The sequence below is a fragment of the Neoarius graeffei genome, chromosome 13 (assembly GCF_027579695.1).
Source record: "Neoarius graeffei isolate fNeoGra1 chromosome 13, fNeoGra1.pri, whole genome shotgun sequence".
In the NCBI taxonomy this organism is placed as follows: Eukaryota; Metazoa; Chordata; class Actinopteri; order Siluriformes; family Ariidae; genus Neoarius; species Neoarius graeffei.
Genome location: NC_083581.1, coordinates 69681944 through 69709551, shown reverse-complemented (window position 1 = coordinate 69709551; position 27608 = coordinate 69681944). Strand labels below are relative to the sequence as shown.

At 40.5% G+C, this 27608-nt stretch overlaps 2 protein-coding genes across 5 annotated transcripts in view; one reads left to right on the top strand and one right to left on the bottom strand.

The window, feature by feature from the left end:
- stat6 (signal transducer and activator of transcription 6, interleukin-4 induced) overlaps nucleotides 1-13047 on the top strand; it is a 231692-nt gene extending 218645 nt beyond the window's left edge. For 2 of the 4 annotated variants that reach the window (XM_060938423.1, XM_060938424.1), the window contains exons 18-21: nucleotides 1715-1771; nucleotides 2067-2096; nucleotides 8524-8622; nucleotides 8816-13047. In XM_060938423.1, coding sequence (XP_060794406.1) covers nucleotides 1715-1771; nucleotides 2067-2096; nucleotides 8524-8622; nucleotides 8816-8879 — 250 coding nt within the window. In that variant the 3' untranslated portion in view covers nucleotides 8880-13047. Of the gene's footprint in view, nucleotides 1-1714; nucleotides 1772-2066; nucleotides 2097-5536; nucleotides 6470-8523; nucleotides 8623-8736 lie in introns of those variants that run through there. The other 2 variants (XM_060938425.1, XM_060938426.1) reach the window with 2 other exon arrangements.
- Nucleotides 13048-16445: 3398 nt separating this feature from the next.
- On the bottom strand, nucleotides 16446-20460 carry mipa (major intrinsic protein of lens fiber a). The gene is made up of 4 exons (XM_060936989.1): nucleotides 20065-20460; nucleotides 19490-19654; nucleotides 19248-19328; nucleotides 16446-16631 (listed from the first exon to the last, which is right to left on the bottom strand). The coding sequence occupies exons 1-4, from the start codon at nucleotides 20422-20424 to the stop codon at nucleotides 16446-16448; spliced, it is 792 nt and encodes a 263-aa protein (XP_060792972.1). The 5' UTR covers nucleotides 20425-20460.
- Nucleotides 20461-27608: the final 7148 nt, after the last annotated feature.

Genomic DNA, 27608 nt, shown 5'->3' with positions numbered 1-27608 from the left:
GAACATAGATGACATATCAAATGTTTAAACTGAGAAAATGTTTCATTTAAAGAGAAAAATGAGGTGATTTTACATTTCATGACAACAACACATCTCAAAAAAGTTGGGACAAGGCCATGTTTACCACTGTGAGACATCCCCTTTTCTCTTTACAACAGTCTGTAAACGTCTGGGGACTGAGGAGACAAGTTGCTCAAGTTTAGGGATAGGAATGTTAACCCATTCTTGTCTAATATAGGATTCTAGTTGCTCAACTGTCTTAGGTCTTTTTTGTCGTATCTTCCGTTTTATGATGCGCCAAATGTTTTCTATGGGTGAAAGATCTGGACTGCAGGCTGGCCAGTTCAGTACCCGGACCCTTCTTCTACGCAGCCATGATGCTGTAATTGATGCAGTATGTGGTTTGGCATTGTCATGTTGGAAAATGCAAGGTCTTCCCTGAAATAGACGTCGTCTGGATGGGAGCATATGTTGCTCTAGAACCTGGATATACCTTTCAGCATTGATGGTGTCTTTCCAGATGTGTAAGCTGCCCATGCCACATGCACTAATGCAACCCCGTACCATCAGAGATGCAGGCTTCTGAACTGAGTGCTGATAACAACTTGGGTCGTCCTTCTCCTCGTTAGTCCGAGTGACACGGTGTTCCTGATTTCCATAAAGAACTTCATATTTTGATTCATCTGACCACAGAACAGTTTTCCAATTTGCCACAGTCCATTTTAAATGAGCCTTGGCCCAGAGAAGACGTCTGCGCTTCTGGATCATGTTTAGATACGGCTTCTTCTTTGAACTATAGAGTTTTAGCTGGCAACGGCGGATGGCACGGTGAATTGTGTTCACAGATAATGTTCTCTGGAAATATTCCTGAGCCCATTCTGTGATTTCCAATACAGAAGCATGCCTGTATGTGATGCAGTGCCGTCTAAGGGCCCGAAGATCACGGGCACCCAGTATGGTTTTCCGGCCTTGACCCTTACGCACAGAGATTCTTCCAGATTCTCTGAATCTTTTGATGATATTATGCACTGTAGATGATGATATGTTCAAACTCTTTGCAATTTTACACTGTCGAACTCCTTTCTGATATTGCTCCACTATTTGTCGGCGCAGAATTAGGGGGATTGGTGATCCTCTTCCCATCTTTACTTCTGAGAGCCGCTGCCACTCCAAGATGCTCTTTTTATACCCAGTCATGTTAATGACCTATTGCCAATTGACCTAATGAGTTGCAATTTGGTCCTCCAGCTGTTCCTTTTTTGTACCTTTAACTTTTCCAGCCTCTTATTGCCCCTGTCCCAACTTTTTTGAGATGTGTTGCTGTCATGAAATTTCAAATGAGGCAATATTTGGCATGAAATTTCAAAATGTCTCACTTTCGACATTTGATATGTTGTCTATGTTCTATTGTGAATACAATATCAGTTTTTGAGATTTGTAAATTATTGCATTCCGTTTTTACTTACAATTTGTACTTTGTCCCAACTTTTTTGGAATCGGGGTTGTACATGGAGGATTAGCGATGTGATAACAGTATTGCATGCTATCAGTAAACCCGCTAGAAGGGAATAGAATACGTTTTTATTCCATAGAAAAAATCTCTCAAAAATATATTAGGTAAAATTATTGAAGCCAATAGGCAGGGATCGGATAGATATTAAATTAGTGTATTTGTCGTATTTATGGTGGACTTGTGTGTTTGTTTTGTGTCTAGGGAACCTGGATCTGTCATGGTACCTCAGGCTGAATCAATGCAGGAACCATTCTGCATGTAAATATTTAAACACACACAATTTGCTCACACACTGTCTCTAGTGGTTGGTATAAGAGCCCTCGCCTGGTGAATGTAAATCCAGCTCGAGGAAGTTTGTCCCTAACCCTAACCCTAGTGTTAGCATTTCACTACAAATGACATCTTAGTCTTACTAAGCATTAGTCAATAAACAGTTATAAGTAATTAGTGAGACTGTCAGATTTTTTTGTTGTTCATGACCGAGTCCACATAAATGTTGTGACTTTTTAACCTGTTGGATGTCATTTTTTAATCACTATTTTTACTTCTTTAGGTCCCAGGATACAATGTTTAATATGCAAACGTAAGTATAACTGTTTATACAACTGTTACACCTTAATAATGCTGCTATTGGGAGGTAGAAACAGTAGCACAAAGCATGTCAGTGATTTACTGAAGCACGGCTTAATACACTGCCTGACCAAAAAAAAAAAGAACCACCTTTACCTTTGATTACAGCGCACATTCACCATGGCATTGTTTTCACAACCTTATGCAACGCCACAACGTTTATTTCCATCCATTAGTTTTTTCACCAAGATCTTGTATTGACGACAGGAGAGTTGAACCAATCTGTAAAGTCTTCTCCTGCACATCCCAAAGACTCTCAATTAGGGTTAAGGTCGCGACTCTGTGGTGGCCAAATCATGTGTGAAAATGATTCCTTATGCTCCCTGAACCACTCTTTCACTATTTGAGCCCTAATTTTATGTCCATGGCATCAGAGAAGAAAAAAATCCATTGATGCGAATGTGATCACCTGGTCATTCAGTACATTCAGGTCATCAGCTGACTTTCATTTTATTGCCTCATAACGTTGCTGGGCCTCGAGCTGACCAACTGAATCAACCCCAGATCTTAACTCCGCCTCCAGAGGCTTGGACAGTGGCCACTATGCATGACGGGTGCATCGCTTCATGAGCTTCCCTTCTTACCCTGACACGCCCACCATTCAGGAATAGGGTCAATCTGGACTCATCAGACCCACATGACCTTTTCCACTGATCCAGAGTCCAATCTTTATGCTCCCTAGCAAATTGAAGCTTTTTCTCCTAACAAGTCTCACTAACAAGAGGTTTTCTTATTGCCACACGGTTGTTTCGTCCCAATCCTGTGCGTTCTCATCACATAGTGAGCGTGGAAATGCACTCAGTTTCACTATTAAACATAGCCGTGGGTTCTACTGTTGATTTTTTTGTTTAAACGAATAGACTTCACTCAGCATTTCAGTGATCTCTGATCATGGTCAGTCAGGATCTTTTTCCAACCACATTTTTTCCGCGAAGTTGATGGTTCACCACTGTCCTTCCAGGTTTTAATAATGCTTTAAGTTCTTAACCCAATTCCAAACATTTCATTAATTTCCTTAGTTGTTTTCTTTGCTTGATCCAGGTCAATAATTTGACCTTCTGAAACACAGTAACATCTTTTCCATGATACATCTTCTGATATAGTTGTTAAAGAAATGAGAAGCTACTCACTGCATCAGTGAGGGTTAAGAGAATTGTTGCCAGCTGGAACACATTAATCACTGCAGTAATTATCTAATCAGAGACTCTTCAGTCTTTGCTCATTTAAATATAAGTGGTGACACTTTTTGGCCAGGCAGTGTATGTTAGAAGACAAGCATGTGCCGATCATCATCTATAATGATATACAGTGTTATTTAAAGGGATCCTCCAGCAGATTTATTCTCAAACTTATCTTTGTTGAAGTGTGTCTGAGCAGGACGATTCGATTCGTGAGCCCCATTCATTCTCTATGGGGAAAAAATGACAGAAAAACGACAAGAACGAGAGAATGGGTGTGTCTATCCAGAAGCTGTATACAAGCGCACTAGATCGTGTAAAAAAAGATTTTAGAGTATGAAGTGTCATGTGGCGCTGCGAGTTGAGCCGTTTAAACTGAGATTTTAGAGTGCGCAGGCACACACACACACTACACACACACACACACTCTACACACACTACACACACTCTACACCCACACACACTACGCACAGTACACACGCACACACTACACACACACCATGCACACACTACACACAGTACACACTCTCTACGCACACTACACATACACACACACACACACTATACACACACAGTGCACACACAGTCCGCACAGTACACATACACTACACACAGTACACACACATACAGTACACACACACACTACGCACAGTACACACAAACACACACACTATACACACACACACTACACACAGTATACACACACACTACACACAGTATACACACACACGCACACCACACACACACACACACACACACACTATACACACTACACACACACACACACTGCAGACAGTACACACACACTATACACACTACACACCCACACTACACACACACACACACACTATACACAGTACACACACACTCTACACACACACACACTATACACACTACACACACTCCGCACAGTATACACACACGATACACACTACACACACACACTCCGCACACTACACACAGTATACACACACACACACACACACACACACAATACACATTATACACTCACACACTACGCACAATATATACACACACACAATACACACTACACACACACTCCGCACAGTACACACACACACACAGTACACACACTATGTACAGTACACACACACACACACACACTCTCCACACTACACACACACACACACAGACACACACACTACGCACAGTACACACACACACTATACACACTACACACACACTCTACACACAATACACACACACACACACACACTACACTACACACATACTTTCTGTAGATCGTGTAAAAAAGGTTTTGCAGCGCGACGTCTTGTGTCTGATCCAGTTTCTGTCGGTGAGCCTCTGCTACAGCTGATCAAGCACACTTTGCATTTTCTCTGTGGAAATGCAGTCTAGTTCCAGCTTGTGCTTTCTTTTTAGCATCCCTGTGGGATTTTTACACTACACAATGAGGCATACTTATTTAAAAACTGATAAATTCAGTAAAAATACTTGTAAAACTAGCAAAACTACAATGTAAACAGAGAATATAAACAGCTGAGTTGCTCCAAGCGACCGCTACATGACGTCATCACATATGTCACCACCGCAGGAAGCCCATCTGACATTTTAAAGAAAATTCATTTTTCTCGAACAGTGTTTGGTCTCCGAGAATTAAAGTTTGATTTTTGAAATCTGTGACTACTTTTGCTTTAAATAAGTTTGAGAATAAATCTGCTGGAGAACCCCTTTAATGCATATATTTTTACCACTGCAAAATATAGTTTTCACTCAGTTTTACATGTTTTAGTAACTTATTCTAAGAGTCATGGATAGAATTTTCAGTTCTTCTTAAAAATTCTCTTTTTCATTTTATATAGTTAGTTTCTTTAAAATAGTAGACATAAATGTTGACATGATAAAAACATGATTTAGGATTAGGAAGTAATTGTGATGTGAAAATGTATGCATCTGTATTTACCTGTGAAAGGAAATGTTTGGTGAAAAATCAAACCTCGAGTGTTGTCAGTTAGCCAGATATTAAATGTCCATTCCGTGTTTTCTTTATTAGTTTTGGAATGAAGCTATAAAGATTTTGTCGCAAAATTCGTTCAGTAAATATATTGACACTATGTTATCAGTGTTGTTGGTGTCCGATGTCGTCAGTGTCCATATTTTACTTGTAGCTGAAAACCGTAATGTTATGGAGGCGGACAGTTTAGATAACCCTTGGTATCATTTAACTCCCTAGACGCAACCTACCAAAGACTGAAAGCAGATGTGTACCAGAAAGATGGAAGTTATGCAGATAATATAACCCTATAGTTCCCCATAGTAAGATGTTTAACATGGTGTTTTATAAAACTGTTTCTTTACAAATGAGATTTTATGACTTAATGATGTCATTTCATGTAACTAAATGAAGATTTGGGAAAGATTTTGGGTGACATTCTACAGTGTTTGAGGTGACATTGCAACTTGTAAGTGACATCGAATCAGCCTGGCACACAATGCGAACAGTGTTAAGTGCCCCTTCTCTACTTTTCGATTAGTTTATTATTTTGATTAGGAAGCATATCAGGTGAAAATTCAAATTCAACCCAAATTGCTTGAACATGCTCTCACTGAATTCAGAATTGAACACAGAACAACATACTTTTTACAGAATTAAAATGTGTTTATCCATTCTTGAAATATTACAAATCAAAGATTGAAAAAAAAACGGCTTAATTTTTAGAAAGCTGCCGTAATATTCTGTATGAGGATCACATGGTCCAAAATGAGCCTCATTAACCAGTGAGATCACGTTTTTTTCTTAATAACATTTATATTTTTCAAGATGTTTACATGGAAATTGTCAGGCACATCAATGGTTGTATACTGAATACAAAGTTTGAAAAAGTAGTAAAAACAAATTATGCAAATTAGCACTTAATTAATATTAATTATGCTAATTAGGTAAACCCATTAAATCGGTACACTCAATAAAAAAGTAATAATGATTATTTGCAGTACCCTCTTTTTGCTCTGTAGGGCTTTACATTTCTTAAAAGTAGAGCCTACTAGTTTTTATATGAAAGAATATAAATGATTATTTCGATTAATGTTCACAGCTTTCAAGGCGAACCTCGAAAAAACTGTCTGAGCCACATCCAATAAATAATTCACATTAACTGAATTGAAATTGACACTCATGTTTCTGACTTCCGTTTTTTAAAATATCATTCCGACCACGAAGATCTCAATATTTTTCATCAAAACAACGACAGTTCTATTCTAAAATAGTTATTTATTTACATGAATCAGTTTGATTTGAAAAAATAAGTAGGTAAAGCTATGAAAACTCACTTCAAAGTGTCCCATGAATCAGAACATCAAAACTAGCAGACGGAAAATTTTGCTGAAAACTTCATCAGAAACAGTGAGAGCTGTTTTGGAGAACATTCCTATAAAAGTTATCTGACTGATATTCACGAGTAATTCAGTTGGAAACCGATCAGAAGAGAGCAAGAGCCTGAGCACTTTCCCATGACTCAAAATGAAAAGCACCAGCAGTTTCCTGACGTCACGCGAGCAGAGTTTTTACTCTGTTGTACCAACTTCAACCTGCTGTTACTTTTAAAGTACTGAACAGATCTTAGTCAGATACATTTCTTTGGAAAGCAGAGATTATAAGCTTTTTAATTATAGTATTCACGATAGGAAATAGGGCGGCACAGTGGTGTAGTGGTTAGCGCTGTCGCCTCACAGCAAGAAGGTCCGGGTTCGAGCCCCGTGGCCGGCGAGGGCCTTTCTGTGTGGAGTTTGCATGTTCTCCCCGTGTCCGCGTGGGTTTCCTCCGGGTGCTCCGGTTTCCCCCACAGTCCAAAGACATGCAGGTTAGGTTAACTGGTGACTCTAAATTGACCGTAGGTGTGAATGGTTGTCTGTGTCTATGTGTCAGCCCTGTGATGACCTGGCGACTTGTCCAGGGTGTACCCCGCCTTTCGCCTGTAGTCAGCTGGGATAGGCTCCAGCTTGCCTGAGGTGGTGTTTACATTAGACCGTATCATCAGATTAACGTTTTTAAAACGATTCGCATGCACACAGCAACGCCAATACACGATTCGCGTGCACACAGCAACGCCAATACACGGATACGCTCGGCTCCGCAGGCATCCTGCGCTCCAAATCACTCCACCCTGAACAGCGAGTGCCCTCTGGAGGGTGCGCACTCCGGCCCTGCGCAGCTCACAGAGCGCGCGAGTGAAGCGCACGAGCAGTGATTCGGGACAAATAGCAGGAAGTGAAAGTCCACGCTGTTTTTCAGCAGTCGCGTCACATGACCAACGTGGCATGACCAACGCCAGCGAATCAGGAAGGTGGATGTCACAGTGACGTTGTCCAATGACGACGTCAGCTAGAGCTCAGCACAGCGTATCCTCGTTCCTCAATGTTTACACAGCACCGGATCAGATACGTAATGGATTGAATACGTGGGCCCTGGCGGATTCAAGTTGTTCCGCCTGTGGAGTCGTTTCCCGGCGTTTTAATGTGAATGGACAGTGCATCCGCGATGAAAACGAGACGGATACGGTCTCATGTAAACACCACCTGAGACCCTGTAGAAGGATAAAGCGGCTAGAGATGATGAGATGAGATGAGATGATAGGAAATATTCAAGAGTTAAGCAATGACAGATTTGGGAAAATCTGTTGAGCTTATAGCAGTATTGGTTTTAGATCAGTTAATATACAGACACATTACTTGGTTGAATCTCTAACACTGACCATATTAGTCATATCAACATTAATGACACTCGCTGTTGTTGCTTTTCTGCAATTTCAGTCCAAAATGTTGCCGAAAGTTCACTATAGTAGAACAGTACCGATAGCTGCTCAGGCCTGTAACGGTGAAAGTGCAGTCAAAGTAGCTTTTTTATGAGATTTACATCCTGACAGAGCAAACAAAAGACTTGCTTTTGTAGAGGCGTCCATGTTTTTCCCCCCCTCCATTTTGCACGTTGAACATCCAGAGCTGGGAAATGACATTATTACAACTTGTAAATGACCACTTACAAGGTAGAAAGTAAAAATGAATACAGCAGACATGTCATGACTAACTGACTACATTTGAGGAAAAGGAGAAAATTGTGTAAAATTGATTGATTTTCACACCAAACTATACCTGTAAAGCTGTGTCTAATGAACCAACATTATAGCTGCCATGTTTAAAACGGATGACACGCTTTTTGCACAGTTCTGTCTCTCTCCCCCCGACTTCATTCGCTCCGTCATATCCCGATGTCACCATGAATAACCAAGGAGAAATGTACCCTTCTGTCTACAGCAGTAGCATGTGAGTCATCACACACTGCTCATATTCACACATGCTTCCAGCCCAAACCATACGCTTGCTTTTCATTTTCACACTGCATATCGTCTTATTATTATTCTATCTCATCTCATTCAGGGATTTTAATTACCAACAATAAAAAAAAATCAGCTGCAAATATCAGATTTGGTAAGTCGGAACCCCTTTTTGTTATCAGGACACAAGAAGCACCAAGTATGGATCTGGAGGAAATTCTCTCCAATTTGAACACTCAGTTATGATACGAAAGACTGCAGGCTGCAGCAGAAGCCCCATGCAGAAGCAGAAGCAGAGCATTATGTGCAAAAACACACGCTAACATGCTTTGGGGCATAGAATGAGTTATTAAAGCTCCCTGGGGATGGATCTTGGCTCTTCTCCATTGTATCAACGATATCCAGTGGCCTGCTACACTAAGGATGTACAGAACAGTGCACATGCTTTTGCCAGAACTTTATTTATCACACCTGTGATATTGAAGTTTGGGTTATACATGCAGGCTTAAAGGCACATTTAAGATGAAATTTCCATTAAAAGAGTAAATAAATACGAAATGAGAAATGAATTGGTCTGAACAGTAACCGATGGTAAATGCAGAAGTGAATAATGGAGCCTAATATTGGCTGCTTTCTGTTTTCCACACTGGGCATGTACGTTGTTTACTTTTCTTTCGTACAGTTTGGCCAGTGGAGCGACTCGTAAATGAAAACTCAAAATGTTGTTTCGAGTACCTTTAAGCCTGTAAATGGTGTGATGGTAAAAACCAAGGACAATCGTTCTATGTTTCTTTTTTCTTTTGCCAAATAGGAAGGAAATTACACACATTTCTCAGAGGAACTGAGAAATTCAGCTTGCACAGTTCCTGACATACGCCAAACTCTCTTAAAGCCACAGTGAGGACTTTGCAGTGTCATCTTTCATAGTGTTTATAAAAAAAAGGGATAGATCAGAATTTGTATTTCACTGGCTGTTGGTTTTTTAATTTATTTACACTTAGTCATTTGGCACGTGCTCTTACAAAATGTGCAATCCGAAGAACTTGGAGAATCTGTACGATTTCAAAGTCTGAAACATCAGAGACTAAGCTTTATGCCCGTTTATACATTTTTGCCTTTTTGACAGTTTTACAAGTTTGTATTAATGAATATGCAGTATGTGGCACAAACTGTCGATGAAGGTGAATTGATTTAACAGCTTCAGTGTGATTTCCTGCAGATTAAAGTCATTGTCACAGAGCAAGAATTAAAGCTAGACGGCCTTTCGAGTTCATAAAATCGATGAAATTTAGTTCCCTTTGAAATTTGGTCATTGTGATGTATGTTTATTTCTGTAATATCTCACAAAATATCAGGCCATTCTGTGGCTGGGAAGTTATTTAATTTGAGGGGATTAAAGCAAATAATGTGCATGAACTCGCTCGCTTCACGCAGTCAAGCAGACAGAGGAAGTCCGTATGTGTGCGCATGCGCAGGTTTACCTTCTTCTTCATCGCTAAACGAACAAGCTGATCACACTGAGGTGCTCACTGACTGCCGATAATTATTAGTTTGGGCCTGCGTTTCCTTTCCTTCGTATATGACATAACGTCTTTTCTTCTCGCTTTCTTTCCGTTACTGTAGTCGGTCTTTCATGTTTCATTCGCACACTCACGTCCTCCATTTTTCTCTCCTGCTTCAAATTTGTATCCCACAATGCCTTGTGCGAGCAGGAAAGCCCACCACGTGATGCATCTTGAATTGGGTCGTGGTGAAGCAGGAAAAAATAGCGGAGAATTTAGGGCCACGTGGCCTTAAATTCATTAATTGTTCTTTTTTTTTTAATTAATAAAATTGTAAGTCTGTGATTCGAATCCAGTAGCTTTTGGTCCACTAAACAAAAATAACTGGGTGTCAGGGAAAATTCTTTTAATGACCTACACTTGAAAAATCTGAAAGGCAGTCTAGCTTTAAATTTGCTCACAACCATTGTGCCTTAGTATGTCGAAATGATATATACAGTATACATATCGATCAGCCATAAAATTAAAAACCCTGACGGATGAAGTAAATTACACTGATGATCTCATTACAGTGGCACTTGTCAAGGAGTGGGATATATTAGGCAGCAAGAGAACAGTCAGTTCTTGAAGTTGATGTGTTGGAAGCAGGAAAAATGGGCAAGCGTAAGGAGCGACTTTGACAAGGGCCAAACTGTGATGGCGAGATGACTGGGTCTGAGCATCTCCAAAATGGCACGTCTTGTAGGGTGTTCCCGGTATGCACTGATTCGTACCTTCCAAAAGTGGTCCAAGGATCCAAAGGGCAACCGGTGAACCGGCGACAGGGTCGAAGACTCATTCATTCGCATGGGGCACGAAGCCTAGCCCATATGATCCAATCCAACAGAACTGCAGAAAAAGTTCATGCTGACACCTTTCTGTTTAGTGATTTTACCGATCAGCCATAATAATAAAACCACCCGCCTAATATTGTGTAGGTCCCCCTTTGTGCCACCAAAACATCTCAGACCTGCTGAGGCATGGATTCACAAGAACTCTGAAGGTGTGCTGTGGTATCTGGCACCAAGACACACACACACACACTGCTGATTTTGTTCTCAGTAAATCAGAACCTGAGTATGTGAAAAGAAATGGCCAGTACAGAAATACAAACCAGTTCTGTATACAAACATTAGGTAAATCAGTGTTGATCTTCCACTTGTTTAATATAAAATTCCTGACTGTGGCTTTAAGCAAGCTTTCATTCTTTTCATTCCTCTTCATGCCTGTTCCTTTTTGGCGTGGATGTACCATGTCATACTATAAGGGTTTCCAAGATTTTCACATTGAGGGGGCAGCTAAGCAGCTTGATCCTGAAATAAAAGGTATTCAGAGGAACTAAACATTGTAGAGTAACTCTGATCATGATGCTCCTGGATTGACTCCTGTGTCCGTGAGATGGATATTTATCAGGTGGTCTGGGAAAACCCTTCTGGAAAACAGACAGAAACGATGAAAACGGGTTTCTAGCAATTTTTTTTTAATCTACTTTGAGATCTCTTCTTTAAAGAAACAAATATTTTACCAAAACAATGTGGAAATCTTTTTTTTTTTTTTTTAAATTTAGGGTACTTTCTATCCTTGCTTTGGTGATTGCCTGAATGTGCTCAGTCTGCTAAAGCTCCCTTAAACCACTGCTAGCTATGCGCTATGTATGTCCTCATTCCACACAATGAATATCATGCTTTGATCAAGTTCTTCTATAGCTACGTGCTGAAATGAACCAGATCACAGCTGTCAAAATGTCCGTGATGCTCCTGTTCCATCACATCATCAGCAGCAGCAGCAGCATCAAAACAGAGAAGAGCATGTACACAGTGTCCAACAGATGACAGCGGACAAAGTAAAAATGTTTAAATGGCCTACAAGACGTTAATAACAAAACAGAATTCATCGGCGATATTATAACCGCTGATGAAAAGAGATCGTTCGAGCGGAGAGATGACGACGAGGCTCGTGTTTAAACACCGTGAATGACTTTTATCTCAAGTGATGAAGCAGAGCCTGATACGGATAATGCTCATAATCCAATCGAGATCCCTAACATCCCTTTGTAAATGTGTAATTCGTCAGGAATGCCTGTCCATGGAGCGGAATCAAGAAAAGAGAAAGGGAAATATATTTCAGTTCGTGAAATCTGTATAGTAGAGTATGTGAAAGGTTTTCCCAGGCTGCCACACATATCAAATATTATTCTCGAGTTTGAGAGTTGGCAGGCAGTTCAGTAACTTTCCGTGTCTTTAATTCATCACATCCATTTAGTCAAATAAAATACTATTAAATCAGGACAGCAGTATAAAATCTGACGCACTTCCTGTACTCTCCATCTGGGGTTTTGATGCCTTCATTTCATTCCTCTTCAGGACATTTGTAAAATTCAGTATTGACAGAGTTTGTCTCTGCAAATATAATAAAATTCACTCATAATAAAAGTGACAGTATGTGAAAAGATATAATCTATGCAGTACATCTATACAACCTATCTGTATTTTTGTTATTTCTGTCTTTATAAAGGGATTTATGCAAGAAATGTTAATAAGCTTCGACTTGTTCATCCATAGGCTCGACTAGTAATAAATCTTCGAGGTGCATGTTCTGTCTTACACACACACACGTGTTTCACATTAAGGGGATCTTTAATCATAATGCAGTGTTTTACGTGTAGCCTTTAGTTTGTCTCTTTTTTATTATTTTTTAATTATTATTATTACCAAATCTGAAATAATCATGTCTTTTCTGCCATGAAATGTGACATTGCTTTGTAATGATACTGTTTTGTTTTGTTATGTAAAATATTCTTTGGTGCCATGAGTGATTTGTAAAGAGGAAGCGTGGAGCGGAAATGAAATGCAAATAAATATATATAAGTGGTATCCTTCTGTAATCTGACACACACACACACACACTGCAATCGCCTTTAAATCGCTCATAATTTTTTCCCGCTGATACATTTCTGTTTTTATGGAACAGAAGCTGTGTATTAAAAAATAAATAAATAATAAATAAAAATGTTCCTTGTTCAGGTGTAACTCGTAAACTAATGCAAGTGCAAAAATGAATGCTTTCTTCTTCTTCTTCTTCAAAAATGCTATATAGACTTTCAAGAATAAAGTTAAAAATGAAATATGCAGTAATGTAACTTTATATTAAAAATTATTCCAAGAAATCGAGTCGTACATGAGCTGAGAGCCGACGAGGAGCGTAGCACCGAGTCGGCTATAAGCCATGTACGACAAGATTGAATGGAATAACTATTTTATTCGAGCCACATTCACTGGATTTTGAGAAACAGAGCATTTTTATTTTTATTTTTTGCAAATTCGATAAATAAAATCTTTATACAAGACATCTGACAAAATAATTTCCTCTTAGAATGTAAACAAACCAGCGAAATGACAGTAGCAAATTGTGAAAAATATGAAAATAATTCTTGGGGGAAAAAAAAGATACGTTCTTACCACCAAATTCCATATTTTGTTGCTTTTTTTGTATTTTTGGGAGTTTTGTTTTCGAGTAGAGTTTTTATTTCATCCTCAGTTGGTTCAGCAACACGCTCCGCCATTTTTTTTCTCTACTCACGGTATATGAGCTGATATCCTAGTAGTAGAGTAGCCAATCGGAGCGCACGATTGCTCGTATCCAGTGAATGTGGATAGAATAGAATAAAATAAATTATCAAAAGATTTTCTGTCTAGTTCAGAAAAAGACACGAATACCATTTTGTAACAATTACAGAACAGTGTAGTTGTATAAATAACGCAGTCCTCACTCTGATATTATTAAATAAGAGACATTTGATGACATGAAATGATCATTAAAGTATATTTGTCTAGTTCGAACACTTGGAATTACAAAAAAAGGAAATCTTTACACTGTACATCTCGAGCACAAAATGATTTCTATTTATGTAAACACGTGAGAATGTGACAAATGTCCACTGGATGAAACATTCATGTTAGAAAGATAAAAAGCAACACATAACCACTCAAACGGAGAATGCATTCGTTTGTGTATTTACTGCTCCTGGAACAGCAGGACCCGTGCAGGGAGGGAAATGAAGACAAATGAAGAAATAAGCCAAGGATTTACGTCGAACATCAGTAGAAGTGAAGCTGTGGAGAAACCTCGAGCTCTTACCAGCGTCACCTTTTTGGGTAGGAAAAGCTGGTGCTGATGATCCAAAAAGGGGGAAAAAAAAATCTCCTCCTCTCCAACAGTAAGAGAAAAAAGAAAAAAAAAAAGATATCAATCACTGCACCTGCATGCACTCGATTTGCATTCTAAACAACATTTGCTCAACTTAAGTATAATCATGCATTTTCACCAAAAGAACACAAATATGCTGAGGTTCATGACAAATCAGATCGTATCTATTCAACTTCTACTCAGTACACGAGATGGAACCAAACCGGTTAAAAGAAACAATAAGCCTACGCATGCCAAGTCTTAGAGCAACAGATGTTTAAGAATCACTAGGAAATGCATGCCAAAAAAAAAGAGCAATCTGAATACAGTCCAAAATCCTCGAGGTACAAAAACATTAGTTTGAAATAATACACAAAGTTACACATGGCACATTTCATTTTCTGTGGTTGTGTTTATGAGAAATTATTGAGATTAGAAACTGAAAGTTTAGAAGATTTATAATAATGACTTCAAACTGTTGGAACCTATGAATATAATGTGAATTATATTAATATTAAACGGATAGTTTCAGCTCGCTAAATTCTGATTGGCTGAGCTGTGTTCTAAGCCGTTTCGAAAATCCTTACTACAGGCACACCTGAGACCACGTCACAATAATAGAATCGGTTCTGTCGATATAAAATACCCGAATCTTCATTTGTTGCTTATCAAACAATGTTTACTGTTAAGAGACTACAGTGCATGGTGGACAGTTTACAGTAAATATTATTAATAATGATTGAAAAAAAAAGAGTAGTCATGGCCTAATGGTTAGAGAAGCAGCTTTGGGACCAAAAGGGTGCTGGTTTGAGTCCCTGGACCAGCAGGAACGGCTGAAGAACCCTTGAGCAAGGCGCCTAGCCCCTAACTGCTCCCAAGGTTGCTGTTGTATGTCACTCTGGATCTGCTAAATGCCTGTAATGTAAATCTCATCAGGAGATTGCAAGTTTTAATCCCGATCATGCTACAGCCACCTGTAGCTGGAAGAAAAGGTAGTAAAATTATGTTATAGGCATTTAGCAGACACTCGTATCCAGAGCAATCTACAACATGCCTGGAGAGCAGGTACCTTGTTTCAGCCATTCCTGCTGATCTAGGGACTCAAACCAGCAACCTTTTGGCCCTAAAGCTGCTTCTCTAACCATTAGGCCATGGCTTCACACAAAATTAGATGGTATAACTACTATATTTGTCAATCAGAGCGGAACTAAGCAATCATGGGCATCTGTGAGCTCATGTATGAGGAAGAGGGTAGAAAGCACTTTCCTCTGAGTATGTGATCCTGCCCTGTGACGCAGCATGAGCAGCAGTTCAAAAAAGATTCAGTCGTTGGCTTTACATGGGTTTTATCATATTGCTTTCGTCACCATTTTAGAAAAGCAATGAGCTACTCGAGGACGTGCGTTAGAGTGATTTTATCGTGGATGGGGGGGGGGGGGGTTAGGCACTCCTCTATACGTCATTCCTAAGAACTCCCTCATCCATGACAAAATCACTGTCATGGATGGGCTTTTTTTTTTTTTAAGACACCAAAATGTACCCATGGATAAAGTAGGAGTGTCTTTTACTTAGAAAAACAAAATCTTATATAAACACAGTATAATGGAAATTAAAAAGCCAAAATAAAAACTCATTAAAACACACACACACACAACTGGAAATATGCCTCAGTTGCCTTGAAATTACCTTAAACTTCTAAAATAGAGTAAAAGATCAAAACAAAACAAAAGCAAAAAGTTGCTAAAACAATATTGAACACTCAAGAACACTGTGAAACCGGAAAGCGTGCAGAATGAAGTCCACTACTGTAGCGCACTCGTAGTCAACTACAACTCAGAGAGACGCCCCTGTCCTGAGCAGATTTAGCCACAGAGCGCCGCCCTACGTGCCAAAGTCTTCTACTAAGCCTCATTCTAGGCCGTGCAGTCTGAAGGGATGAGGTGAAGGTGATGTGGGAGATGTTTCAACACACCCAGGTTCTGGATGCAGAGTGAGGATGAAAAGGGTATGCGCAGAGGATCGTGAAGAATGATTGGATTTGATGAGGTGATAAGGGTGAGAATGCCAACCTTTCCTGTCTGTCTGTTTATAGAGCTTGTGTTTTGAGCTCGATGGGCTCGCCCCGCGTGTCCTGCTGGCCCTCAGTTTTGGCAGGTTGACTGCCTTTGAGCACGGCGAGTCTTTCAGCCAGGCCACGCCAACGTGGGAACAGCATGAAGTCGTAGAGCAGAGCTCCCAGACCACCACCAATAAAAGGGCCAACCCAGTACACCTGTCAAAGAGGTTTAAAAATAGATAAGGATTTGATCTCCAATATTTCAGTTGATGCCGTTGAAATTCAGTTAAAGGTGTAATGTTTTCAAGTGTTTCAAAGTTTCAGTGTAATATTTCAAATATATGTTAGAGCAGCTGTATCTGTAGGGGAGAGTGGGGAGACTAGAGACAGGGAGACATGGGACAGTTTGCATTCCCATAAATTAATTTCAGCTAGGTTTTAGAAGTTTGATGTTGCCCCTTAGAGTAACCCACTTCCTTCGGAGCCATGAAGCTGGACACTGCAGTAAGGTTTGTGCATTTCAATATTTTCATCAACTAAAACTTGTATTTTCTACTTCGCCTCCGCCTCCATTCTATGGTGTAATGAATGCTGGTGAATTGGGGATTTGTTCAGAATTAAAGTATGTAGCCTAGAGTTACCGTATATAGTATTATTTATTAATCTTAAATTCTGGGGGGAAAACATTTAAGGATTTTTTTTAAATGGCCAGATAGGGAAAGTTGGGACAGTTCGTCATGTTACAGGGTTTTTCTTGTGGTTTACAAATATAAAATTGGTTAAAAATGATTGCTAATAAAGGGTGGCATGGTGGTGTAGTGGTTAGCACTGTCACCTCACAGGAAGAAGGGTCTGGGTTTAAGCCCAGTGGCTGACGGAGGCCTTTCTGTGTGGAGTTTGCATGTTCTCCCCATATCTGTGTGGGGTTCCTCCAGATGCTCTGGTTTCCCCCACAGTCCAAAGACATGCAGGTTAGGCTAATCGGTGGCTCTAAATTGACCGTAGGTGTGAATGTGAGTGTGAATGGTTGTTTGTCTCTATGTGTCAGCCCTGCGATGATTTGGCAACTTGTCCAGGGTGTACCCCACCTCTCACCCATAGTCAGCTGGGATAGGCTCCAGTTTGCCCACGACCATGACAGGATAAGTGGTTAATAATAATGGATGTTGTTAAAAATGTGGGTGTGTCCCTGCATGAGAATTAAGATTATCTTGTTCCTTTTTGAGAATGGAACTGTTTTGTTGAGTCAGGTTTTGGGTAAACTGACATTTTTTCTATCACTGTACCAGCACTGTGTGTTCATACAGTTCATATGTTACAAGTTTACAAGATAATAAATCAAAATTAAACATGTAGGCTGAGGTATTTTATTTTTGTCCCATGTCTCCCTACTATGTTCCAAGTTTCCCAACATAAAGTCCCATGTCTCCCATCAATGTCTCATGTCTCCCCGCAAAAAATAATGACAGACAAAATGAAGGCCAGTATATGTGACAAGCTGAGAAACTAATGTTGTGGTAAGAGGGTACAGGAAATACTCTCTAATACAATATGAACGTGACACTACCTGCAAAGAATTTCACACAATCTACAAAAGCTGAAAATGTGCCCCAAGTCTCTCTGCTCTCTTCTACAATATATACAATAGATCTTCACTTCCAGCTTCTGTGTATTTTTTTTTTTTTTGTGGCCCAGAATTTAGCTCCAACCCAAACCAGAATAGACTTGCTCAACTCTGAACCTTTTCACAAAATAGCAACTCTCAATGCAAAGGAAATGGGATCTTAAGTCCTTCTCACACATGGTATTAACATTCTTCTTGAGTTATCTGATCACAAGTGGACAGTTGAAACCTGGCATTTGGAAAATGTCTCCAGTGACTGCTTGTGATTGGATTTCGTACAGCATTTCTGTTGGAGAAAGGACGTTGTGGACATTTATTATGTCAGTCTTCCTCTACATTTGTAAGCATGGCTAATGGCCTAATGGTTAGAGAAGCACCTTTGGGACCAAAAGGTTTCTGGTTCAATTCCATGGCCCAGCAGGAATGGCTGAAGTGCCCTTGAGCAAGGCACCTAACCCCCAACTGTTCCCAAGGCTGCTCTGGGTATGTTGTATGTCAGTCTGGATAAGAATGCCTGCTAAATGCCTGTAATGTTTTCAGGCAAGAATGTTTTGCGAATCCTCTCTCCTGTATGGATCAGGACTGTTTCAAACATTTCGGTCATGTGGTCTGCTAACAAAACTTCTAAATAAACAGGAAATGAGGTGACAAAAGGTAGCTCCTTTTGTCACTGCTGTTATATGTGCTATGTTTTTATCCTTTAGCCTAGTGGATTTCCAAACATTCTTGCAATGATTGTGTATTTTCCATCTCTGGCAATGACACACTCACTTAGGTGGTTCTTTGCTGTCCGGGGCACATCAGGACGCTTTTGCATTCACACTACACTGTTATGTGGTTATGTGTGTCCCAGACTACCTCCAAAGGTTCTTTGAGTGATCGGATCATAGAGCATCTCTGAAATACATTGGGTCCAAGCGCTGTCCACTTCAGATCAAATCACCCAGAATGAATGTTAGTACCTGGTGTGAACTAGGCCGCATAACATTGTCAATGTTTTCATTCTAAATGCAACTCATTTTGCAGGCGCCAGGGGGCTCAAGAAATTATAAACTGCTCCTTTAAAGCTCTGTGCAAGTGACTTGTAGGTTATAAGTTCAAATCCCACTGAACAGGTTTTAGGTAATTCCGCTCACATTCTCTTTACTTATATTCTCTTTTATTTGTAATTCACTTTGGATAAAATCACCTGCTAAATCCATACTCACCCAGTGGTTGACAAAGTTCCTGACAAGAACAGCAGGCGCAAAGGACCTGGCAGGGTTCATTCCAGCACCAGTGTAGTACATCTAAAAAGTTTCAAAAGTTTCAGAAACTTTAGTGTTTATACAGCTCAATAAATTATGGTAAAAAATTTCCTAGCTTGGTTATGAAAAGGGCAGTTATGCTTTTAGAGCTTGTGACAATAGAATGCTAATAGTAGGAGAGTCTCTCCAGGCTGCACTCTTACCCCAAGAAGATGGCCCATGAGCACGGAGAAGCCGATGGCTAGAGCAGCAGAGCCCAGACGGCCATTACGTCGATCATCGGTTACAGCAAAGACACACACCACCAGCTGCAGAGTCAGGAACACCTCCATGGTAGTGGCCATGCCGAGGCTAACACCAGGCTGCAGCTAGCCATAGGAAGTCATACGGATAGAGTAGAGTCAGCATCAGCGTTTCTGTCATGGTAATTAAACTCTGAGTTTGCAATAGTATCAGTGTGGCTACACCAACAGCAATCATGGCCAGATTGTCATTTTGTAATCCATGTCAATTATGTTTGCGTTCATTCAGTTTACAATACATGTAACTATAAATGCATGGCTCAGTTAATGAAACTTATTACACATTGACTGGATTCAGTCACACATTGGACAGTCTATTTCAGAATGAACAATCCCTCAAAATGTCCAACATAGATTTTGTCCACAATTTGTACCATCATTTTTGTTCAGGAAAACCTGATTTCCCAATGCATGGACACCCCCTACACTTTTTCAAGATCAAACTTGAAAACTGAAGTCATGCTCAGTTTACTTACTGTGTTGAGAGCCAGGTTGCCCCTCATGTTGCCCGGTGTCACCCCATACAGAACAGCGGCACCAGCCAGAGCCCCCAAACACTGAGCACAGATGTAGAAGAAAGCACGGAACAGGGACATCTGGGAACTGACCAAATAGGCGAAGGTGACAGCCGGGTTGATATGGCCACCACTGATGTGACCGATGGACTGGATGAACGTAGCAGCTGCCAGCCCAAAGCAGAAGGACACATGAAGCACATAGTAAGCGCCACTGGTCCAGCGCAACGCAGAACCAAGCCCAAAGAAGATGAAGAACATTGTGCCATAGAACTCGGCAAAAACTGCCCGCCAGAAAGACATGGATCGGAACTCCCACATGGCTGCAGTAGAGGTTAGCTCACAACACTGGAGGGGTGTAAACTGAGAATAATGTGTGTCTGAGTGAAAAAAGAAATATCACCTCTAAATTTACCTGTAGGACCCTGATCTATTTTGGTGGAAGGATACAAAAAAATAACAGTTGGTAACTTTTAAAGCACAAACGCTTCTCTAATACCTCACTTTAGAGTGAAATCATCTATTTTTGTCATAAAGATTTGTGTCTGGGACTGGCGGCTGTTGGTGTCTGCATCTGTCTGAATGCAGGGTAGTGTTAATAAAAATAGACAGACAAAGGTTGAGCATGTCCTGCAGACATTCAGCCCCAGTGTTGGGGCCAGTGGTGCAGGGGGTATTTATAATGCCCTTGGGCTAGAGTGACGCCATCAACCCCCTGTAGGCCCATGGGAGGGGTGTGTGAACAATACGAGTCAAAACAGAAATACTTAACTCTTCTCCCACCCATGTGGTCCAGCCTCTAGTTCATGGTCAGGTGTAATGGGACCGATGTACTTTCACTTCAGGTTTATAGGTGTGTTCTTTTTCTTACACTTCCACAATCGCTGTCCTCAGTTCAGCCCTACTGGGGTTAGATAATATATCTGAAACAGAAACTTGCCTTTGTTGATCCTTTATAACATTTATAGAGGGCCTTGATTACTTTTCAGATTTTTTGACCATTGGTTAAACTAGGCATGCACAAAAACAATGGAAAATCTCTATTAACTGTGTTATTATATTCAGAACTCAGCCTATCCTGGAGAAGAGGCCCCAAATGATCCAGGACATCATGAAGAGAAAACTAAATTAGTAAAGAAAATGGTCTAGTGGTGACTTTCCCAAGACTGCAGTGTAAATCCTTGGCCTCGAAAAGCTCTAGTGCCCTCATAGTGAGGATTAAGTGCTGACAAAAAGGTGAAAGAAGTGTGCAATCTTATTAAGTCTTGTTAAGCAGGAGAACATGGACATACACAGCCCTATATGTGGCAAAGGGAATTCAAGTCAAGTTTATTTGTATAGCGCTTTTAACAACAGACATTGTCGCAAAGCAGCTTTACAGAAAATTAAAGACTTTAAGCATATAAGCTAATTTTATCCCTAATAAATTTATTTCTCCCGGATGAGCAAACCTGAGGCAATGGTGGAAAGGAAAAACTCCCTCAGACAACATGAGGAAGAAACCTTGAGAGAAACCAGACTCAAAAGGGAACCTATCTTCATCTGGGTGATAACAGATAGCATGATTATAAATAACTCACTTCTATAACTGTGTCCTATAGAGTCACAAAGTACCAGCAAATTAATTATAGTTTTAGCATGAAGTCTATTTTGCTGAAGTTATAAATTGTTCATTGATGGAGATTTGAGTGTAAAACTGTTCATGACAGGGCAGCACGGTGGTGTAGTGGTTAGCGCTGTCGCCTCACAGTGAGAAGGTCCGGGTTCGAGCCCCGTGGCCGGCGAGGGCCTTTCTGTGCGGAGTTTGCATGTTCTCCCCGTGTCCGTGTGGGTTTCCTCCAGGTGCTCCGGTTTCCCCCACAGTCCAAAGACATGCAGGTTAGGTTAACTGGTGACTCTAAATTGGCCGTAGGTGTGAATGTGAGTGTGAATGGTTGTCGGTGTCTATGTGTCAGCCCTGTGATGACCTGGCGACTTGTCCAGGGTGCACCCCGCCTTTCGCCCATAGTCAGCTGGGATAGGCTCCAGCTTGCCTGTGACCCCGTAGAACAGGATAAAGTGGCTAGAGATAATGAGATGAACTGTTCATGACAAGTGCAGTCCTAAACTTATCATGGCAATTGTAGTCCTCAGTCATCATAGCAAAACTGTAAGTGTCCAGAGCTGTCTTCCCAGTGTGACTTTCAACTGTCCGTAAAGCGGCCGTCCTCAACAGAAGCAATGTGATGAGACTCCAGCCAAACGTAGGGCATCAGGATGGATCAGGCAGGTTCAAGGGGCAAAAGAGGTCACCATCACCAGTGGAATTCTGAAATACTAATACATGTAAATAGGTTTTTAATAGAACTTTCACCGAAATGTGATCTTTGGAATTCTTCATCCAGAAAAATTAATTACCCACATTCACATAAGCAATAGTGTAGTAGTCATGGAAGGCTTTTCTTGTAAAAACAACCAACCAACCAAAAAAAATAACTGTAAAAGTTCTGATTTCATTTTGCCATGAGATGGGCTAGCATCCCATCCATGGTGTATTCCCACCTCACACTTAGTCTTCCTGGGATAGGTTCTGGATCCACTGCAACCCTGACCAGGATAAAGCGGTTACTGAAGATGAAGAAAGGAATGATTTAACCAAACTCATAAATCATTATATTTCTGATCAGTAAACTTATATATATTGTCAACTTCAATCTAATAACAATTTTATTAAAATGTGTTTTGTAACTGAAAGGTTAAGAGTTTTAAAAGTTCTAAGGTGCCAATAAAGATTAAAAAATTTGCACAAATTTAAATAATATGTCAGAAATTTGAAAAGTCTGTACAACCCCAAATCAGAAAAAGTTGGGATGGTATGGAAAATGCAAATTAAAAAGAAAGCCGTGATTTCAAAATTTACTTTGACTTGTATTTAATTGCAGGTTGCACAAAACAAGATATTTCATGTTTTGTCTGGTCAACTTCATTTCATTTGTTAATATTCCTGCATTTCAGGCCTGCAACACATTATAAAAAAGAAAAAGTTGGGACGGGGCAATTTTGGGCTAGTAATGAGAGAAAATATTTTAATTATGATCTGATTTGAAACAGGTGATGTCAACAGGTGATTGCAATCTTGATTTCACACAAAATCAGTATCCAGGAAAGGCCTAGTCTTTGAGGAGCAATGATGGGCCGAAGATCTCCAGTTTATTTATAAATGCATGAAAAAATTATTCCATTGTTTAAAAACAATGATCCTCAAAGAAAAACAGGAAGGGATTTGGATATTTCACCCTCTATGGTGCATAATATCATTAAACATTTCAAGGAATCTCGGTGAGGAATTTCGGCGAGTAAAGGGCACAAGCCTAAGCTGAACACCCGGGATCTCTGATCCCTCAGATGGCACTGCATCAAGAACCATTATTCATCTACAACCCCGATTCCAAAAAAGTTGGGACAAAGTACAAACTGTAAATAAAAACGGAATGCAATGATGTGGAAGTTTCAAAATTCCATATTTTATTCAGAATAGAACATAGATGACATATCAAATGTTTAAACTGAGAAAATGTATCATTTAAAGAGAAAAATTAGGTGATTTTAAATTTCATGACAACAACACATCTCAAAAAAGTTGGGACAAGGCCATGTTTACCACTGTGAGACATCCCCTTTTCTCTTTACAACAGTCTGTAAACGTCTGGGGACTGAGGAGACAAGTTGCTCAAGTTTAGGGATAGGAATGTTAACCCATTCTTGTCTAATGTAGGATTCTAGTTGCTCAGCTGTCTTAGGTCTTTTTTGTTGTATCTTCCGTTTTATGATGCGCCAAATGTTTTCTATGGGTGAAAGATCTGGACTGCAGGCTGGCCAGTTCAGTACCCGGACCCTTCTTCTACGCAGCCATGATGCTGTAATTGATGCAGTATGTGGTTTGGCATTGTCATGTTGGAAAATGCAAGGTCTTCCCTGAAAGAGACGTCGTCTGGATGGGAGCATATGTTGCTCTAGAACCTGGATATACCTTTCAGCATTGATGGTGTCTTTCCAGATGTGTAAGCTGCCCATGCCACACACAGTAATGCAACCCCATACCATCAGAGATGCAGGCTTCTGAACTGAGCACTGATAACAACTTGGGTCGTCCTTCTCCTCTTTAGTCTGAATGACACGGCGTCCCTGATTTCCATAAAGAACTTCACATTTTGATTCGTCTGACCACAGAACAGTTTTCCACTTTGCCACAGTCCATTTTAAATGAGCCTTGGCCCAGAGAAGACGTCTGTGCTTCTGGATCATGTTTAGATACGGCTTCTTCTTTGAACTATAGAGTTTTAGCTGGCAACGGCTGATGGCACGGTGAATTGTGTTCACAGATAATGTTCTCTGGAAATATTCCTGAGCCCATTTTGTGATTTCCAATACAGAAGCATGCCTGTACGTGATGCAGTGCCGTCTAAGGGCCCGAAGATCACAGGCACCCGGTATGGTTTTCCGGCCTTGACCCTTACGCACAGAGATTCTTCCAGATTCTCTGAATCTTTTGATGATATTATGCACTGTAGATGATGATATGTTCAAACTCTTTGCAATTTTACACTGTCAAACTCCTTTCTGATAATCTCCACTATTTGTCGGCGCAGAATTAGGGAGATTGGTGATCCTCTTCCCATCTTTACTTCTGAGAGCCGCTGCCACTCCAAGATGCTCTTTTTATACCCAGTCATGTTAATGACCTATTGCCAATTGACCTAATGAGTTGCAATTTGGTCCTCCAGCTGTTCCTTTTTTTGTACCTTTAACTTTTCCAGCCTCTTATTGCCCCTGTCCCAACTTTTTTGAGATGTGTTGCTGTCATGAAATTTCAAATGAGGCAATATTTGGCATAAAATTTCAAAATGTCTCACTTTCGACATTTGATATGTTGTCTATGTTCTATTATGAATACAATATCAGTTTTGGAGATTTGTAAATTATTGCATTCCGTTTTTATTTACAATTTGTACTTTGTCCCAACTTTTTTGGAATCGGGGTTGTATAGCTGATCTAACCACATGGGCTCAGAATTACTTTGATAAACTTTTGTCAAGCACTACAATACAGAATTACATCTACAAATGTGAGTTAAAACTTTACTGTGCAAAAAGGAAGCCTTATGTTAACTCTGTCCAGAAGCGCCATCAACTTCTCTGGGCTTGGAGGTGTCTGGAATGGATCATCACAAAGTGGAAACGTATACTGTGATCAGATGAATCAGTATTCCAGGTCTATTTTGGAAGAAATGGATGCCGTGTGCTCTGGACCAAAGATGAAAAAGAACATCTAGACTCTTCCCAGGGACAAGTCCAAAAGCCAGGGTCTGTCATGGTATGGGGTTGTGTCAGTGCCCTTGGTGAAGGTGACTTACACTTCGGTGATGGAGCATTAATGCAGAAAAGTACACTGAGATTTTGGAGCAACAAATCCTGCCTTCAAGATGACATCTTTTCCAGAGATATTTCAACAAGACAATGCAAAACCACATTCTGCACACATTACAAACACATAGCTGTGGAAGAAGAGGGTGCCTGTCCCCTCTGTCCACAATAGAGAACGTGTGGTAAATTTAGGCCCTGTCCACACGGCAACGGATTCAGGTGAATCCGATAAAAATATTTATCGTTTCGGCCTGGCGTCCACACGGCACCGGCGTTTTGGGTGCCCCAAAACGATATTTTTTGAGAACGGTTTCCAGAGTGGAAAAATCTGGCAACGGCACCGTTGCGAAGTCTTCTGGATGAGTAGAACAGATTTGTTTACGATGACGACATAACCACATGACTAGAACAAGCAGCACTCACTCACTCACGCCGGGTAGAAGAAGGGGTTTATGCGCATGCGTCCTACTTCTTCTATTGTTCTGGTAATAATAATAATAATAATAATAATAATAATAATAATAAGTTACATTTATATAGCGCCTTTCAAAAAACCCAAGGACGCTTTAAAATTATAGACAAGGAAAGAAAAAATAAATAAATAAAAAATATAATAAAAATAAAAAGTAAAAAAGTCCACCAAGTAGGGGTCAGGATGTAATTCCCGTGGTGTAGCAGCCACAGTCCCACCAAAAGGCGCACAAAAACAAGTCCCACATCTCCAGCACCACCGCCGTGACACCGTCAGCAACATCGCTCGAACACCACGCTCTGGATCCACACAGCGAGCAGAGAAGCTCCGCCACGCAGAGCGCTGGTGTGTCCCAAACCGCCTGCACAGCCGCCGCGACGCCACCGAGCAACATCGCTCGGAACATCACGCCAAGCGTTAAAGTACAGAGCACTGGACAACGACGATGTAAATTGAGCAACAGTCTCACTGCAGTCCACAGCTGGGAGCACAGGCATCACCCACAGCGAACCAAGGCCTGGAGGGAACCGACGCCCCAAACTGGGTCTGGAGCTACACCACAACCGGCGGACAAAACACTCAAACAAACACCAAACTACACAAACACACAGGAAAGAAAAAAAAATAGAAAAAGAAATAAAATAAGAACTCCGGTGAGAAGCGGCAGCCAGAACGCGCACGACGTACTCTCAACCGGAAACAGAAACGAAACTGGTGTCTCCGATGGGACCATCTTACAGCGCACGTAGAGGTGTTGCATGTGTATTGCATCGTTTTCAGCAAGCGTTGCGTTGCCATATGTACCTGATATTTTACTGATCCGTTGCCCATGTGGACGAGATATTTTTTTTACCCGCTAAAAAAAAAAAATCTCATTGCTGTTGTCGTGTGGATGTAGCCTTAGAAATGAAAACTCTGACGATGGCTCTGTACTGTTGCCGGGGAACATTAGGCCTAATGGGGAAGCGATGGCCTACTGGTTAGAGAAGCAGCTTTGGGACCAAAAAGTGGCTGGTTCAAGTTCCTGGACCAGCAGGAATGGCTGAAGTGCCCTTGAGCAAGACACCTAACCCCTAGGCTGCTCTAGGTACACTGTATGTCGCTCTGGATAAAAGTGTCTGCTAAATGCCATTAATGTAACTTAATTAATTGCACATCTTAAGAGCTGTTTGTAGGATGAATGGGACAAAATATCACTTGGTATCTTCAGTCCCTAAACATCTTTTAAGTGTTGTGAGAAGGAATGGCAACATTATAAAGTAGCAAATCCTTTACCATCCCAATTTTTTTCAAATTTGTTGCAAGGATCAAAATTGAAATAAGTGCCTGTTTTGAAAAATTGATAAAATTCATGAGGTGCAAAATCAAATAATGTGCTGTTGTATTGTTTTAAGTGCAATGCAGGTCAAAGATTATTTATAAATCATCGTTTCCAGTTTTAATTTCAATCTCAACATACAGTCTCGATTTTTTTCTGATTTGGGGTCGTAAAATAAATATGCACTGAAAGTGTCTGAGGAATTTTTTTTTTTTACAGTTATTTGAAAACCCCTGGTGTAAAGAACATTTGCCACACAGCCTGTCTGGTCAAGACTGTGCCAGTTTGTTTGGCGTAGAATTGATTAGGCAGA

Excerpts from the sequence above, each read along its gene's own strand:
- mipa (XM_060936989.1), bottom strand. The coding sequence starts at position 20,424 with ATGTGGGAGTTCCGATCCATGTCTTTCTGGCGGGCAGTTTTTGCCGAG. Across the intron at positions 19,329-19,489 it reads TCATGGGCCATCTTCTTGGG|ATGTACTACACTGGTGCTGG; the intron begins GTAAGAGTGCAG and ends GAAACTTTTTAG. Across the intron at positions 16,632-19,247 it reads GGAACTTTGTCAACCACTGG|GTGTACTGGGTTGGCCCTTT; the intron begins GTGAGTATGGAT and ends CCTCTTTGACAG.